This window comes from Procambarus clarkii, chromosome 43 (genome assembly GCF_040958095.1).
Source record: "Procambarus clarkii isolate CNS0578487 chromosome 43, FALCON_Pclarkii_2.0, whole genome shotgun sequence".
Lineage (NCBI taxonomy): Eukaryota > Metazoa > Arthropoda > Malacostraca > Decapoda > Cambaridae > Procambarus > Procambarus clarkii.
Genome location: NC_091192.1, coordinates 36,415,613 through 36,433,492, shown reverse-complemented (window position 1 = coordinate 36,433,492; position 17,880 = coordinate 36,415,613). Strand labels below are relative to the sequence as shown.

Sequence of the window (17,880 nt, the reverse complement as noted above, 5' to 3'; positions counted from 1 at the left end):
GGTAAGCCAGGTCCAGGGGAAGACCTGGCTTACCCCTGGGTAAGCCAGGTCCAGCCAGAACACTCCTCTATCCTGGCTGGAAGCAAGACAGAATGTGAGAGGGATGGGTAGAGGAAGGATAGGGGGGAGGAGGGAGTGTGGGATGGCGTGAAGAATGTTGGATAGCGAGGAGGAGGAGGAGGAAAGAGAGAGGGAGGGGGATGGAGGGAGAGAAGCCCAGCTATCCCCTATCCGTCCCCGTGCAGGCTGGAGGATGGGGTCATCGTCCAGGGTAACGTTAGTGTGGTTGGGGAGCAAGGAGGACGGGGGCTAGTTGGCAACCCTAGCCCCACTCCCTCTATATATACGTCTCTGGCACCGGCATGTGCAAACTTGCCCCCCAAGCCTCGCTCCTCACGCCTCTCCTGCACCGCTCTACGCTACACCCAGGTACAGTCCCGCCCCCTCACCTGTACCTCACCTGTACCTCAGTCACGCCCCAGCCCTACCTCATGCAGACGACCACCATACACTGGTAGTCTCATACACCAGCTGGGAACGACCATACACACACAGGTAGTCTCATGCACCAGCTGGGAACGACCACACACACACAGGTAGTCTCATACACCAGCTGGGAACGACCATACACACACTGGTAGTCTCATACACCAGCTGGGAACGACCATACACACACAGGTAGTCTCATGCACCAGCTGGGAACGACCATACACACACAGGTAGTCTCATACACCAGCTGGGAACGACCATACACACACAGGTAGTCTCATACACCAGCTGGGAACGACCATACACACACAGGTAGTCTCATGCACCAGCTGGGAACGACCATACACACACAGGTAGTCTCATACTCCAGCTGGGAACGACCATACACACACTGGTAGACCATCACACTAAACATACGACGTCTATGCAGGAGACCGCTATACAAGCATACAGGAAAAACACACTGAACACATCTATCATATCCTCAGCTTATAGGTATAGATCTTGATTCACCCTTCGAATAGATCAAGTTCAATACATGAAATGCAACTGCATAAGGAATTTTAAGTTTATAATGAATTGTGTTTTAAGGTTACAGTTTTATTATTGGTAAGGTGTGAGTGGGTGGCATTAAATGTTTAAATTTTGCCCCAAAGGACGAGTTTATTGGGCAGCATCACTCATCCTGTGAGTGATAGCCATAGCAGCATGTACAACACTCCCCAATAGGAAGAAAACCCGCTGGGTTGTTCATCCTGTCACTTGTACCCAGACACAGCTGGGACTTGCTTAACTGTCTCAAGTGAACAGCTCCTCAAACAAGAAGATTAACATCTATCAACCCTTAAAATCTTACGTTATCTTGCGGATGCAAAATGGGGGAATCTTTTAAGAACAGTATCAATATTTGACAAATAGTGTTTTCCTAACTCAAACAATGTAGAGTTTATTATTCTACACATAATTCTAATGTCTCTCAGGTGTTCACATTCACGTAGATAGTGGTCAAGGCGGTGTCCATCACTCTCACCACAGATTCTGCAACTCCACTGCTCAGCTGTTGTTTTCAATCCGAATCTCCATGGATATTTGTATCCAAGACGGATTCTCGCTATTACTGATTCTGGTGTTGTAGTCCTGAGACTACCACCTGAGGCTGTCAGGCGCCATGTGTCAGTTTAGTCAGGAAGATGTGTTGAGTGTGTTGGTGTTGTGTTAAGTGTGTTGTGTTGAGTGTATTGTGTTGAATATGTTGAGTGTGAGGAACCGACATAGTGGAACTCATCACAGCGTCTCCAGGCGCTGGAGTGAGTCATGGATGGGTTTCCAGGCGCTGGGGTGAGTCATGGATGGGTCTCCAGGGGCTGGAGTGAGTCATGGATGGGTCTCCAGGGACTGGGGTGAGTCATGGATGGGTCTCCAGAGGCTGGAGTGAGTCATGGATGGGTCTCCAGGGGCTGGGGTGAGTCATGGATGGGTCTCCAGGCGCTGGGGTGAGTCATGGATGGGTCTCCAGGGGCTGGAGTGAGTCATGGATGGGTCTCCAGGGGCTGGGGTGAGTCATGGATGGGTCTCCAGGGGCTGGGGTGAGTCATGGATGGGTCTCCAGGGGCTGGAGTGAGTCATGGATGGGTCTCCAAGGGCTGGGGTGAGTCATGGATGGGTCTTCAGGGGCTGGGGTGAGTCATGGATGGGTCTCCAGGCGCTGGAGTGAGTCATGGATGGGTCTCCAGGGGCTGGGGTGAGTCATGGATGGGTCTCCAGGCGCTGGGGTGAGTCATGGATGGGTCTCCAGGGGCTGGGGTGAGTCATGGATGGGTCTCCAGGCGCTGGGGTGAGTCATGAATGGGTCTCCAGGGGCTGGGGTGAGTCATGGATGGGTCTCCAGGCGCTGGAGTGAGTCACGGATGGGTCTCCAGGCGCTGGAGTGAGTCACGGATGGGTCTCCAGGGGCTGGGATGAGTCATGGATGGGTCTCCAGGCGCTGGGGTGAGTCATGGATGGGTCTCCAGGGGCTGGGGTGAGTCATGGATGGGTCTCCAGGGGCTGGGATGAGTCATGGATGGGTCTCCAGGGGCTGGGATGAGTCATGGATGGGTCTCCAGGCGCTGGGGTGAGTCATGGATGGGTCTCCAGGGGCTGGGGTGAGTCATGGATGGGTCTCCAGAGGCTGGGATGAGTCATGGATGGGTCTCCAGGGGCTGGGATGAGTCATGGATGGGTCTCCAGGGGCTGGGATGAGTCATGGATGGGTCTCCAGGGGCTGGGATGAGTCAGGGATGGGTCTCCAGGGGCTGGGATGAGTCATGGATGGGTCTCCAGGGGCTGGGATGAGTCATGGATGGGTCTCCAGGGGCTGGGATGAGTCATGGATGGGTCTCCAGGGGCTGGGATGAGTCATGGATGGGTCTCCAGGGGCTGGGATGAGTCATGGATGGGTCTCCAGGGGCTGGGATGAGTCATGGATGGGTCTCCAGGGGCTGGGATGAGTCATGGATGGGTCTACAGTGAGTGTAGTGCTCATGGGTGCTGTACACGTATATATGACCCATCATCTTTCACAATATAACTACAGTTTGGGACTTATTTTGTTATATATTCCTAATGACAATTTTAATTTGTCATGTGTAGGCCTATATATGCTAGATGTGTGTTGGTGCGTAATTACCTGACTGTAGTTACAGGATGAGAACTACGCTCGTGGTGTCCCGTCTTCCCAGCACTCTTTTATCATATACCGCTTTGAAACTACTGTGCGTACGTGTATGCGCGCGCGTGTGTACGTGTTATGAGTGTATGCGCGCGTGTAGGTGAAGAGGCGCACAAGGAAACAAAGCAGGGGGGTAGAAGTGTAGTAGTGAGGAAGATGAGTGGAGGATGCAGAGTACTCCTAACCGGCCCGGGACGGGCTGGGTGTGGGGCCGGGACGGGCTGGGTGTGGGGCCGGGACGGGCTGGGTGTGGGGCCGGGACGGGCTGGGTGTGGGGCCGGGACGGGCTGGGTGTGGGGCCGCGACGGGCTGGGTGTGGGGCCGGGACGGGCTGGGTGTGGGGCCGGGACGGGCTGGGTGTGGGGCCGGGACGGGCTGGGTGTGGGGACAGTGGTGGGATAATGGACAGGTGGCTTGATCATATGGATGAGAGGTGTGGTTACGGACCCTAACCGCTCATTCACCACTGACATGTGGACGGCCTCTCAGACTACTGTTTTCTTGTTCTATAAAGTATCATACAGCAATATATATTTGTTGTAGAGAGCTTTGATTCTTCATTGATCTGTTTATTTATTCTATAGGAAATAGTGTTATTAACTATCTCTACGAAAGAGAGTTCTGACTCAGTCATTGATTATTTCATTATATCTGTGTCTAGCTTCAGACACAAGCACGTCACAGTTATGCCTTGGGGAGCTGTGGGCAGTCAAGGATGACAAGGATGTTCAAGTTCGTTTATTGAGACAATAAAATACATCTCAAAGGGATAGAGTAGCTTAGGCTATTTCTACTCCTCTCTAGCAAGGAGTCACTTACAATTAGCGTGTCGACTTTGGATTCATATACGCGCGTGACTGCAAGGATTATGGCAACCAATTCAGTCTGAAGAGTGGAGGCCCAGTTACTGAGACGCGCTCCACACTCACGGGAGAAGGAACCATCTCTCCCTGTCACAACAACTGCACTTCCAGCTGCACCATGGGACTGATGCAAGGATCCATCAGTGTAAATAATCTGGGAAAGGCAGCGCTCTCTGACTAAAGCATCAATTTGGCTTAAAGCATTGTACTTTGCTTCTTGTCGAAGCACGGCTTGTTCTTTAATCAACTTCTTGGGTGGGAAAGAGAGGACACTAATTTGGAAAGGAGTGATCTCCCATGGGACAGGAAAGTATCGTTGTTGTCTCTCTTGGAAGAGGTGATATATATTATACATTCTGAGCACAGTGGCAATTTTGGTAATCCATTTGGAGGGATGCTGACCTTCAAGGAAGGAGGTTTGGAGGGCTTCAATGCAGGGGTTAGGGTGGGCTAGCCTAAGCATCTTGATGCCAATTAAAGCGTTAATTTCAATGATACGATCACTTACACATGAAATATTCAGTTCCTTCCTCACGTTTAGATTTAGTTGTACGGGGGCATCCGAGGATTATCCTCATGGCTTCGTTATGGATTTTTTCCAGTCCTCCAACCATTCTCTCAGGCACTAGAGCAAGCATGGGTGCAGCATAATCAATCAGAGATCTAATATATGAGAGATACATCATTCTGGCAATTCCCACATTTGTTCCAGAGCTTGCAATATAACCAGCCACAGCCTTGAGAGCACTAAGCCTCTCCCTATATTGACGACCCAGTCTGGCTACAACATTGCGGTACAGTGGAACCTCAAGAACCTCAAGACCAAGGTATTTGTATCTGGTTACATAGTCGAGCAGAGAGCCATCATGCAGCTGCATCTTGCAACAGCGCCACCCCGGCTGGGTGGGCGTCTGTTCACGACCTTTGTTTCCTCTACTGAGAGGATAAGGTCTTTTGGGCCAGTTCTTAACACTGGCCCAATAGGCATTCTGCTGCTGACTTTATTGTTATGCTCTAGGGAAGGTATCAGAAAGTGTTGGGTATCCCAGGGGAAGCATTGTGCCCGCCCTGGTCTGATAGTTACCTGGAGCCGGGAGGTGATGGTGGTCCAGGTGGACCAGCATCACCCGCCGCTCCCTACATAACTATGACTCCAGGTCATTGTTAATGTTCCTCCTTGTAGTCGAAGGTCCTGGAGGATGAGGGTGACCACAGTTATAAATTGCTTAACGTCTCGTGGTACGATATTTGTGATACATATATAGGAAGGAGCGGTTGGTAGCGAACACTCGCTGTGACATGTGGAGGCATTGTTAGTCACTGTCAGAGTAGAGCGTGCAGGAGAGTGATGGTGTATGGTGGGTGTTGACCTGCAGAGACACCAGTGTGGTGGTCAGCGAGGGCCCCTTGCGTGTCCTGCTCGTAGTCTCCCTCCTGCACCTTCTTCTCACACCTCCACCACATTAACACGCCACCAATTACTATCATTTATTACTTATTATAGCATTATTATTATCATTATTATTTCTATACTTTGATTCCAAAGTTTAATAATATTACGATTCTTAGTTAATATTAACGTAAAAAGTGAAAATATTATTGGGGGTTTGTGAGAGAAGGAATGGTAGGTGTGGGAAGCCTCAGGGCCCGCCTCCAGCACCCACGGGGAGGGCGGGGGGCTCCACCTGCAGGTGGCGTGCACTCAGTCACCTGTGAGCAGGAGGCGTGCACTGTCACCTGTGAGCAGGAGGCGTGCACTCAGTCACCTGTGAGCAGGAGGCGTGCACTCAGTCACCTGTGAGCAGGAGGCGTGCACTCAGCCACCTGTGAGCAGGAGGCGTGCACTCAGTCACCTGTGAGCAGGAGGCGTGCACTCAGTCACCTGTGAGCAGGAGGCGTGCACTCAGTCACCTGTGAGCAGGTGGCGTGCACTCAGCCACCTGTGAGCAGGAGGCGTGCACTCAGTCACCTGTGAGCAGGAGGCGTGCACTCAGTCACCTGTGAGCAGGAGGCGTGCACTCAGTCACCTGTGAGCAGGTGGCGTGCACTCAGTCGCCTGTGAGCAGGTGGCGTGCACTCAGGCACCTGTGAGCAGGTGGCGTGCACTCAGTCACCTGTGAGCAGGTGGCGTGCACTCAGTCACCTGTGAGCAGGAGGCGTGCACTCAGCCACCTGTGAGCAGGAGGCGTGCACTCAGTAACCTGTGAGCAGGTGGCGTGCACTCAGTCACCTGTGAGCAGGTGGCGTGCACTCAGCCACCTGTGAGCAGGAGGCGTGCACTCAGCCACCTGTGAGCAGGTGGCGTGCACTCAGTCACCTGTGAGCAGGTGGCGTGCACTCAGCCACCTGTGAGCAGGAGGCGTGCACTCAGCCACCTGTGAGCAGGTGGCGTGCACTCAGCCACCTGTGAGCAGGTGGCGTGCACTCAGCCACCTGTGAGCAGGTGGCGTGCACTCAGCCACCTGTGAGCAGGTGGCGTGCACTCAGCCACCTGTGAGCAGGTGGCGTGCACTCAGCCACCTGTGAGCAGGTGGCGTACACTCAGACACCTGTGAGCAGGTGGCGTGCACTCAGTCACCTCTATGGAATGTTTAATGTCCCTCCCCAGCGACAGGCGACATTGCTGCGGTGGGTCGCGTCGCCATGTCGCGTCACGTCGCGGCGGCGCAGTTTACAGCCCGCGGTGACCCCCAGGCCGCAGGAAACAGGTTCTGGGTAAAGATGTGGCCCGGGGGACACTCCGGGCCATTGTTGCGAGGATAAGGTCAGGGCCGGCAGCCAGGCTGAGAGCAGCAGGCTGCAGGCGAGGCGGGTGGGAAGGTCGTCAGCCACCAGCCTCGAGGATAACTCGACCAGAGTACACAACACCGGCAGGGCTTGACCCGCCCGCGGGGCTCCGGCTCCCGCCCACAACAGCCCTTAAGTGTACTAAAACCCCCAATGTAACATTATTATGAGCGAGGTGGTGAGGTGATGCCCAGGTGGTGAGGTGATGCCCAGGTGGTGAGGTGATGCCCAGGTGGTGAGGTGATGCCCAGGTGGTGAGGTGATGCCCAGGTGGTGAGGTGATGCCCAGGTGGTGAGGTGATGCCCAGGTGGTGAGGTGATGCCCAGGTGGTGAGGTGATGCCCAGGTGGTGACACCTGGGATGGTCAACAAACACAGTCTATAAAGACTGTGTTTGTACAACAGGTTAAGATTTAGTATCTTGAAGCTGTACACCACAAACCAGATAACGCATATTATTATTATTTTTATTATTATTATTATTATTCAGTAATAATAATTATATTATATCACTTTTGACGCAAGTGTAATATGTATTAATTAGATATATTTGCAGCTGTGATGCAAAGGCCATTCATATTGATCAGATATTAGCTGCCTAAGACGCAAATTTGATTAATTTTAGTCAGATTAATTCTTATGACGCAAATTAAAGAAATCGACGCAAAATTTTGATTTATATAGAAGTTTTAAATAATCAGGATATAAATTTCAATCTTAGTGAAGCAAAATAGTCATTATACAACGCACATTTAAATTCCACTGAAGTCAAATGAAATTAAACGGCTCAAATTCTAATGCCCAAGAAGCCAAATGCAGTTAAACGGTTTGAATTCAAATTCAGAGCATTTCAAAACGTCGTACTGGAACACCGGTTATGTAAATGTCTTCCTGAATGACGCTGTTAACGACTTTAACGACGTTAAATTGGCCCCGAGAGGTCTTGAGGCTTCTTCAGGAACTAGGGCCTGAGGCACCCAAGATGGCGTCTTACAGGTGTGGTGACTGGAGGTCAGGGCGGCACCTTGTTAGACCAGGGTAATCTGTGGGGGGGGGCGGTGGGAAGGGGGGGGACCTGTGGGAAGGGGGGACCTGTGGGAAGGGGGGGAGACCTGTGGGAAGGGGGGGACCTGTGGGAAGGGGGGGACCTGTGGGAAGGGGGGACCTGTGGGAAGGGGGGGACCTGTGGGAAGGGGGGACCTGTGGGAAGGGGGGACCTGTGGGAAGGGGGGACCTGTGGGAAGGGGGGACCTGTGGGAAGGGGGGGCAGTGGGTGGAGATTAAGTATACGGGTGATGGGGGGATTAAGCTGACAGTGCTTATCTAACAGTGCCTTAAGTGAGGTGTTTACACCCCGTGTATACTGGCCTTATTGTGCTGCTTGTGAGGGTTGAGCTCTGGCTCTTTGGTCTCGCCTCTCAGCCGTCAATCCACTGGTGTACAGATTCCTGAGCCTACTGGGCTCTATCATATCTACACTTGAGTCAGCCTCCACTGCCTATTGCATTCCACCTGTTAACTACTCTGACACTGAAACAGTTCTTTCTAACGTCTCTGTGGCTCATTTGGGTACTCAGTTTCCACCTGTGTCCCCTTGTTCGCGTACCCCCGTGTTAAACAGTTTATCCTTATCTACCCTATCAATTCCTCTGAGATTTGTGTAGGTAGTGATCATGTCTCGCGTTACTCTTCTCTGCAATTACCTAAGTGTAATTACAGGATGAGAGCTACGCTCGTGGTGTCCCGTCTTCCCAGCACTCTTTGTCATATAACGCTGTGAAGCTACTGACGGTCTTGGCCTCCACCACCTTCTCCCCTAACTTGTTAGGTGTGTGTGTGTGTACGTGTGTGTGTGTGTGTGTGTGTGTGTGTGTGTGTGTGTGTGTGTGTGTGTGTGTGTACGTGTGTGTGTGTACGTGTGTGTGCTAATACATAACAAGTGGTTCTTAATCAAGTCCACATACACCCCCCCCTCCTTCACCCCCCGTGCCAGACCAAGCGACCCCCACCCCCCTTCCCCCCCCCCGTCCCTTGTGTGGGCGTTCAGCCTTGTTCAACAGGTTGTGATGAACACCATGAACCCCGGTGGAGGAGGACTGAGCCAGGAGGCAAGTGGGGGGAGGGGGGATGGGTCGTTGGTCGGGGGGAAAGAAGAAGGGGGGGGGAGAGTGATGGCCTGGGGGAGGGGGAAGAGTGGCGAGGTGTGGAATTAACGGGACCCGGGGGAGGGGGGGAGGGGGGAGGGGGGGGGAGGGGGGAGGGGGAACTTGCAGTTCTTCAAGGGTAAGGTCAAGAGCAGGGACGCAGGAAGGTTGTCAGGGGGGGGGGGAGGTGAGGGACACTGGAGGAAGAGTAAGGGGGGGTGGGAGGGGAATCTTGCTCTATTACCTGCTGACCGCTACATTACCCCCCCCCCCTTCACCCCACCTCCCTGTCTAAGACCCCCTCTCACACACACACCCTCCCCAGCCCCCCCCTTATTATTACTCCACACCACGAAAGTTAAGATAAAGCTAAAATAAAGTGAGGTGATAATGATGAGAGTGTGAGGAAGCCCCAAGATAAATGAGGGGTGAGCCCCAGAAGAGGGGGGGGGGGTGGCGGAGCAGTGGAGGGGGCGGCAAACAGGAGCAGTCAAGCAACTGGTAGTGATGGAGGGGGGGAGGAGGGTGGGAGATTACCGTGACGGGAGGAAGGGGGGGTGGCAACACCCACCTCTCCCACATGTTCATCGTCCTCATTTTTTGTCTTTACCGCTGGCTCTTATATTGTACTGTCTTGCCCCCTCTCCCTCTCACGGGAGACCGGCACTCCGCATATATATATATATATATATATATATATATATATATATATATATATATATATATATATATATATATATATATATATATATATTTATATATATATATATATATATATATATATATATATATATATATATATATATAAAGTATACGGTATATGGAGGAAGGAAGAGTAAGGAGTAAGATAGTGACGGAGGAGAGTGACGGCCCCAGACCTGTACCACAACAAACATAACTGGCGGCGGCGGCGGCGGCACGAGCCAAATGAATTATAATTCCCACCTCGTCCTTGGACCATTTTCCAGCATTGTTAATGTGCCTCGTCCGAGGCGTCGAGGACATGTTTACTAACAAGGTAGACGCTTCCTGGGACCGGTCGACGGTGGCATCATTAATCACAGGACCCGGGACAGGTCCTGTGATGCACTTGTTCATCTCTTGACGTGTTTGATATGACACCATTGTGGTTTGAGAGGACATTGTAGTGAAACATTGTGGTGTTGTGTCACCATGAAGGGCAGGATCAGGTGTGTATCATCCTTCACCTCTCAGATACTCCGCCACTCATGCAAGATCAACACGACTAACACGAGGTTCAGGCAGCGTCAACACAGTAAAAATATTAGTCACGGTAAACATGGCATTTATACTCCCTCCACTTGGAAATGTTGGCCGTCATGCCTGAGTCAGGGTGGGTACCTGTGTCCACCTTCACCTTCCGCTGGTACAACCTGTCGTGTGTCTATACCTGCCTCAGGTGTATGTGTATACCTGCCTCAGGTGTGTGTCTATACCTGCCTCAGGTGTGTGTATAACTACCTCAGGTGTGTGTATACCTACCTCAGGTGTGTGTATAACTATCTCAGGTGTGTGTATACCTACCTCAGGTGTGTGTATAACTACCTCAGATGTGTGGGCGGGTCCCAGCATATCTACTACAAAAAGTTATGACAAGAGGACCATTGGTCGGACTTGAGGAAGGGAAGGTAACTATCAGGGGAGAGCGCCAAGCCATTACCCCTACAAAGCACTGGGAAGGTGTCACGGCCCGCGGGACCTCGCTCGACCCTCCAGGAGTATACAGCACCCAAAGCCCTCCCCGGGTATACTGCAGGAGTATAACAACACCCAGAGCCCACCCCGGGTATACTGCTGGAGTATAACAACACCCAGAGCCCACCCCGGGTATACTGCAGGAGTATAACAACACCCAGAGCCCACCCCGGGTATACTGCAGGAGTATAACAACACCCAGAGCCCACCCCGGGTATACTGCAGGAGTATAACAACACCCAGAGCCCACCCCGGGTATACTGCAGGAATATAACAACACCCAGAGCCCACCCCGGGTATACTGCTGGAGTATAACAACACCCAGAGCCCACCCCGGGTATACTGCAGGAGTATAACAACACCCAGAGCCCACCCCGGGTATACTGCAGGAGTATAACAACACCCAGAGCCCACCCCGGGTATACTGCTGGAGTATAACAACACCCAGAGCCCTCCCCGGGTATACTGCTGGAGTATAACAACACCCAGAGCCCACCCCGGGTATACTGCAGGAGTATAACAACACCCAGAGCCCTCCCCGGGTATACTGCAGGAGTATAACAACACCCAGAGCCCACCCCGGGTATACTGCAGGAGTATAACAACACCCAGAGCCCACCCCGGGTATACTGCAGGAGTATAACAACACCCAGAGCCCACCCCGGGTATACTGCAGGAGTATAACAACACCCAGAGCCCACCCCGGGTATACTGCTGGAGTATAACAACACCCAGAGCCCACCCCGGGTATACTGCAGGAGTATAACAACACCCAGAGCCCACCCCGGGTATACTGCTGGAGTATAACAACACCCAGAGCCCACCCCGGGTATACTGCAGGAGTATAACAACACCCAGAGCCCACCCCGGGTATACTGCTGGAGTATAACAACACCCAGAGCCCACCCCGGGTATACTGCAGGAGTATAACAACACCCAGAGCCCACCCCGGGTATACTGCTGGAGTATAGCAATATCCTCCACACAAATTAGAGGTATTGTCAGGCAACATCACCGTGACAAGGTAACTGAGGAAAGGAGGATAGAAGCACAAACCAGTGAATCTGTACGATGGTACAACATGGTTGCAGCTGGCAAGCCTAATCATTATGGCCGAATAGGAGGAGGACGCGGGAGAGAATCTGTAATAGCGAGAATCCGTCTTGGATACAAATATCCAAGGAGATTCGGAATGGAAACAACAGTTGATCAGCGAAGTTGCAGAATCTGTAGTGAGAGTGACGGACACCGCCTTGACCACTACCTGAGAGAATGTGAACACTTGAGAGACATTTGAAATATGTGTAGAATAATTAACTCCACATTGTTTGAGTTAGGAAATCGCTATTTGTCAAATATTGATACTGTTCTTAAAAGATTCCCCCATTTTGTACACACAAGATAACCTAAGTTTTTAAGGGTTGACAGATGTTAATCTTCTTGTTTGAGGAGCTGTTCACTTGAGACAGTTAAGCAAGTCCCAGCTGTGTCTGGGTGCAAGTGACAGGATGAACAACCCAGCGGGTTTTCTTCCTATTGAGGAGTGTTGTTCATGCTGCTATGGCGGTGTGTCCACTCACAGGATGAGTGGCGCTGCCCAATACTGTCACTATGGCGGTGTGTCCACTCACAGGATGAGTGGCACTGCCCAATACTGTCACTATGGCGGTGTGTCCACTCACAGGATGAGTGGCGCTGCCCAATACTGTCACTATGGCGGTGTGTCCACTCACAGGATGAGTGGCGCTGCCCAATACTGTCACTATGGCGGTGTGTCCACTCACAGGATGAGTGGCGCTGCCCAATAAACTCGCCCCTCGGGGTAAAATTAATAAAAACATAACTGTGGATGTATACCACCGTTTACTTCATGTACCAAAGCATCTCGTCCAGCGAGCGATACATTCTGGGAAACGTGTTTAATGGTAACCCGACAAGTTAAAAAAAATAATAAGTGACGTGACTATAAACAAACATCTGCAAAGTTTTCCAAGTGTTGGTAAAGGAGGCGAGGGTTGCCCCGTGTGTCTCCCTCATGACTTCGCTCACACGAGGGATGACATCAGCAGACAAACAAAACGTTTACACCACAAACAAACGTTTACGTGGTGGTGGGGCGGTGTAGAGGCGAGGTAAACACCAGGACCAACAGCCGCCCTGGCTCACAAGGTGGCCGACTGCTTCACAGGCTGCTGCTCCTGTCCTGATTCACCTGTCTATTAACACACACCCCCTTCCACGTCTCCCTCCCCTCCATGCCTCTATCCCTTCCACGTCCCTCTTCCCCCTCCTATGCCTCTATCCCTCCTAGGGGGGGCCTGACGGCTGAGTGGACAACGCTCGGGATTCGTAGTCCTAACGTTCCGGGCTGGACCCCCGGCGGAGACGGATACAAATGGGCCGAGTTTCTTTCACACTAATACCCCTATTCACCTAACAGTAAATAGGTACCTGGGAGTTAGACAGCTGCTACGGGCTGCTTCCTGGGGAAGGGGTGTAACAAAAAAGGAGACGTGGTCGAGAACTGGACCGCGGGGAAGCTAAGCCCCGAAATCATCTCAAGATAACCTCAAGATAAGATAACGCCCTACCCGTCTCTCCACGCCAATGTAATAACCGCTAACTTGATCACTACTGTAATAACTCCAGCTTGGTCAATATAATGTGGTGACCTTGGGTTGACTTGACCTGCTGAGGCTTTACCTCCAACTATGGAGTAATACTCCTTAATCTAATTAAGCAGTATTAACCTTGGATTTAAGGAGCATCAGAGCTAAGTTAGGCTACTGAAACTTGAAGTAACTTGTGAAGCACTAGACCAGTAAATCCAAGGGAGCGTGGGAAATAGATGGGTTATACCGGCATGAACAATGTGTACCACACGACGGGCAGGGGTTGTCCACTTACGGGCACACGTCCATTACTGAGGAAATGGCTGTTAATAGAGGTACAAATGGCGCACAACAGTGGTCATTATGCAGGAGGGGGGAGGGGGCGTGGAGGCAGCAGAGAGTGGGGCGAGGCAGCAGAGAGTGAGGCGAGGCAGCAGAGAGTGGGGCGAGGCAGCAGAGAGTGAGGCGAGGCAGCAGAGAGTGAGGCGAGGCAGCAGAGAGTGAGGCGAGGCAGCAGAGGCGAGGCAGCAGCAATAAGTAACAACAGGTATAATAGCGGAAGGTGTATTAAAGCGCTGGTGCGGACGCCCCGCCGGCCGTTGACTCAAAGCTGCTGTCTGCTGCTGTAACACTCAAGTGTCTGGCTCCCACCTCCGGCCTCTCTCTCTCCCGGACACATAATGTATCCGGTACAGTCTCCCTGTGTCTCTGTACTCACCTAGTTGTGCTTGCGGAGGTTGAGCTTCGGCTTTTTGGTCCCGCCTCTCAACCGTCACTCTATTGGTGTACAGATTCTCGAGCTCTATGTGTGCGCGCGCGCACGAGCATGTACGCGCGGGTTGGCGTGGCTGAGGTTACTATATTTCTACATAAAATTTGTGTATAGGATCCAGAACTATACTATATATGTGTATAGTAACTTATTTCTTGTTGTGTTGCAGATCAACTCGAGATGGTTCACTACTCCTTCATGGTGCTGCTGCTGGCTGGTGAGTCATCTCTCATGTACCCCTGTGTCTCACTGTGTCATACTGTGTCTCACTGTGTCATACTGTGTCACACTGTGTCTCACTGTGTCTCACTGTGTCACACTGTGTCTCACTGTGTCTCACTGTGTCACACTGTGTCTCACTGTGTCTCACTGTGTCTCACTGTGTCTCACTATGTCTCACCGTGTCTAACTGTGTCTCCCACCACACCTGCTATCTGATGAACATGCTGGCTGTGCTATCCTACTTCTCGTTCCCCACGCTTGATTTAGAGTCGAGCTTAAGTCATTCTCATTGAATAGCATATACCCGTGGATCAATAGGTCTTCTGTGACCCGTCTCTCCCATGTACGCTTCTCCCACGCTTAAACTCCCTTCATACTCAGTCTAACACACTCACACTTTCTCTTATTATTACTCTCACACTGACGCTATCACTCACACTCTCACTATCACTCACATTCTTGGTAGCACTCACTATCACTCACACTCTTGGTAGTACTCACACTCTTGGTAGCACTCTCACTATCACTCACACTCTTGGTAGCACTCACTATCACTCACACTCTTGGTAGCACTCTCACACCTAATCTCTGTGTTTTATCTTATATAATGTAACTTATCTCTCTGCTAATTCCCGTATGATCATCTTTCACATCATATTCTTCAATGAGGAAATATTGTATGGTGTTGTAGTGGTAGAGTTATAAGGCTTGTCTTCAATGTTCTCCTGTTGGTCCCCTGGGAGAAGCTTGTCTTCATCTTGTGTACTCTTACTGACCTGAGTCCCCTCACTCAGCTGAGTGCGGGGACTCCAGCACCCGTGCACTCTTAACAACACAGCAATAAAGACAGGTGGAGGAGGCCTACTGCCCCACCCACCGCAGCTCCTCTTTGGCCAGGTCTTGTTCTTAATCTAAACTTAACAAATTTTGTAACCATTGTATCGTAATGTATTTTGTTTGATATATGACCAACACCCCGCTGCATAATCCCTCACAGCAGTGCTCAGTGCCAGACTCATTCAGTCACTGACTAACAGCAGTGGCTTCACTCACTGTAAACTAAGTGTATGGTGGTGTTGGTGGGGTTTACCTGTGGTGTACCTGTGTAATTGTGAGGTGGTAAACTTAATAACACCTGTGTCTACAGCGTCCCTGGTGAGCGGCGCCCCGCAGGTGGGTCCAGGCCGTCCCAACCTGTTCGCTGACCCACGCCCCACTGGTCAAGAGCTCCTGGTGGACGCTCAGGTGGGCAGAGTACTGCTGCACGCCCCCAGAGATGCCCGCCTCATCGCCAGCAAACCTGTACTCGCCCCCATCATCGACAGACTCGTCGACAACGCTACCCTCATTCGCCCCAATATCGTCGACACCTTCACTTGCGAAGGAAGAGTAAGTTGTTTTATCACTCGATGCTTGTGTTGGTGTTTGCTTCTCAGTGTTCTCAACTAGCTGTTCTCACCAGAGAGAGAGAGGGAGGGAGAGAGAGATAACAACTCTTGCTTGCAATTTCACTAAGTACGTCACTTGACAGCCCTTATGAACCCTAGTTTTTGTTTAAAAAGAGAGAGAGAGAGGTGAGAACAACAGATGACTGTTACTAAAGCAATAACAGACATATACAGAGGTAACTGAGGTGTCTGCCACAACAATAACAGACATATACAGAGGTAACTAAGGTGTCTGCCACAACAATAACAGACATATACAGAGGTAACTGAGGTGTCTGCCACAACAATAACAGACATATACAGAGGTAACTGAGGTGTCTGCCACAACAATAACAGACATATACAGATGTAACTGAGGTGTCTGCCACAACAATAACAGACATATACAGAGGTAACTGAGGTGTCTGCCACAACAATAACAGACATATACAGAGGTAACTGAGGTGTCTGCCACAACAATAACAGACATATACAGAGGTAACTAAGGTGTCTGCCACAACAATAACAGACATATACAGAGGTAACTAAGGTGTCTGCCAGACTAAGAGTACCTTCCCCTCAGGCGTACGGATACTACGCTGACCAGGACAATGAGTGCCAGATCTTCCACGTGTGTCTGCCACTACAACAGCTCTACCCTGAGAACTTCACCACACCAATAACCTTCCAGTTCAGCTTCATCTGTCCAGAGTACACTCTCTTCAGTCAGGTGAGTTGATGTACCCCCAGGTGAGCTCAGGCACTCCACCCTCCATGGACATTCAGGTGAGTTGATGTACCCCCAGGTGAGCTCAGGCACTCCACCCTCCATGGACATTCAGGTGAGTTGGTGTCCACTAATGAGATACCATACACGTGAGATGATATACATTAATAAGAGTTGATTTACATCAGAGTGAGATGATGTACACTGTAGTATTTTGCATGACATTTTCGCCTGTAATGTGAGGGCGGGTCTTGTACCCGGGTATGCTAGTAATGAGAGCAGCATACTCCAGCATACCAGTAAACATCCCCTGACGGACGTATCTACCCCCACAGGACGCCATGGTGTGTGCCTGGTCGACGGAGGCCGTGCCCTGTGAACACGCCCACGACCTCTACTGGATGAACAACAACTTCTTCAGGAAGGTGGCCTCCGAGGACGGCTTCGGTGAGCGCTACGCCGAGGTCAACGAAGCCTTAAAGTAGTGACCGGACTCCTGACCTTCCCTGATGACCTTCCCTGGTGACCTTCCCCTCCTGACCTATGGTGACCTTTCTTGGTCACTTCCTCGTGACCCAGAGTGATATTGGCTAGTAATTTTCCCAGGTGACCTTTCGCTTTTGACCTCTCAGTTGAGGAGTGACGTCACAGGGGAGGGACTCGCTAGAGTGACACTAAACGATAAGTCTCGCAGCTAGCGATGACGTCAGAGACACGTCATCGACACAAGGATGACATCACCGATAACGTCACCGACAAGGGTGAATGATGACGTCATAGAGAACGTCACAGAAAACGGAATGTAATAACGTCTTCAAACGCTTAACTAATGGGCATTGTTATAATTGTTGTCCCTTCTCGTGCATGTTATAAGACATGAGGCGACGAGGGTACCTACTTACACGGATACTTAAGCTCTCTGCACACTCTGAACTCATATCGTGAACATTGACAAATAATCACTTGCTCTGTATAGAGAACATCTGCGGGGAAGGTTGGTATAGAGCCCCTTCCCCCAATGGCATTACTGTAAGCTTAGTATAACACTATACACCCCCCTCACACACACAGAGAGCAACCTCTGTGTACTACACAGTCTGGTCGAGGAGCGGGCCGCGGGGACGGTGAGCCCCGACATGATGGGAGGGTTATAAACACTTGTCACCTTGTACTCATACGGCTGGGTTGTGTCCGGTGCTTGTTACAACCCTCCCAGCTACTCTACTAATGTTTTAGTAAACAAATAAATGTGTTGTTGTGTCTACTTCACTTGTTTTATTTGTCTGCCTGTTACAAACGTCCACCTGTGTTCTTGTTTACCTGTACACCTGTGTTCTTGTTTACCTGAACACCGTGTTCTCCCCCACCTGTACACACGTGTACACGAGTACAGTGCTAACCAGCATATATA

General features: G+C 51.1%; 1 protein-coding gene across 1 annotated transcript; it reads left to right on the top strand.

Moving 5' to 3' along the window:
• The first annotated feature begins 285 nt into the window (after positions 1 to 285).
• LOC138349742 (uncharacterized) lies at positions 286 to 17,733 on the top strand. The gene is made up of 5 exons (XM_069300265.1): positions 286 to 429; positions 14,263 to 14,310; positions 15,463 to 15,704; positions 16,326 to 16,472; positions 16,805 to 17,733. Exons 1-5 carry the CDS (start codon positions 363 to 365, stop codon positions 16,952 to 16,954), a joined length of 654 nt encoding a protein of 217 aa, XP_069156366.1. The 5' UTR covers positions 286 to 362; the 3' UTR covers positions 16,955 to 17,733.
• The last annotated feature ends 147 nt before the right edge of the window (positions 17,734 to 17,880 follow it).

Excerpts from the sequence above, each read along its gene's own strand:
- LOC138349742 (XM_069300265.1), top strand. The coding sequence starts at position 363 with ATGTGCAAACTTGCCCCCCAAGCCTCGCTCCTCACGCCTCTCCTGCAC. Across the intron at positions 430-14,262 it reads CCGCTCTACGCTACACCCAG|ATCAACTCGAGATGGTTCAC; the intron begins GTACAGTCCCGC and ends GTTGTGTTGCAG. Across the intron at positions 14,311-15,462 it reads CATGGTGCTGCTGCTGGCTG|CGTCCCTGGTGAGCGGCGCC; the intron begins GTGAGTCATCTC and ends CTGTGTCTACAG.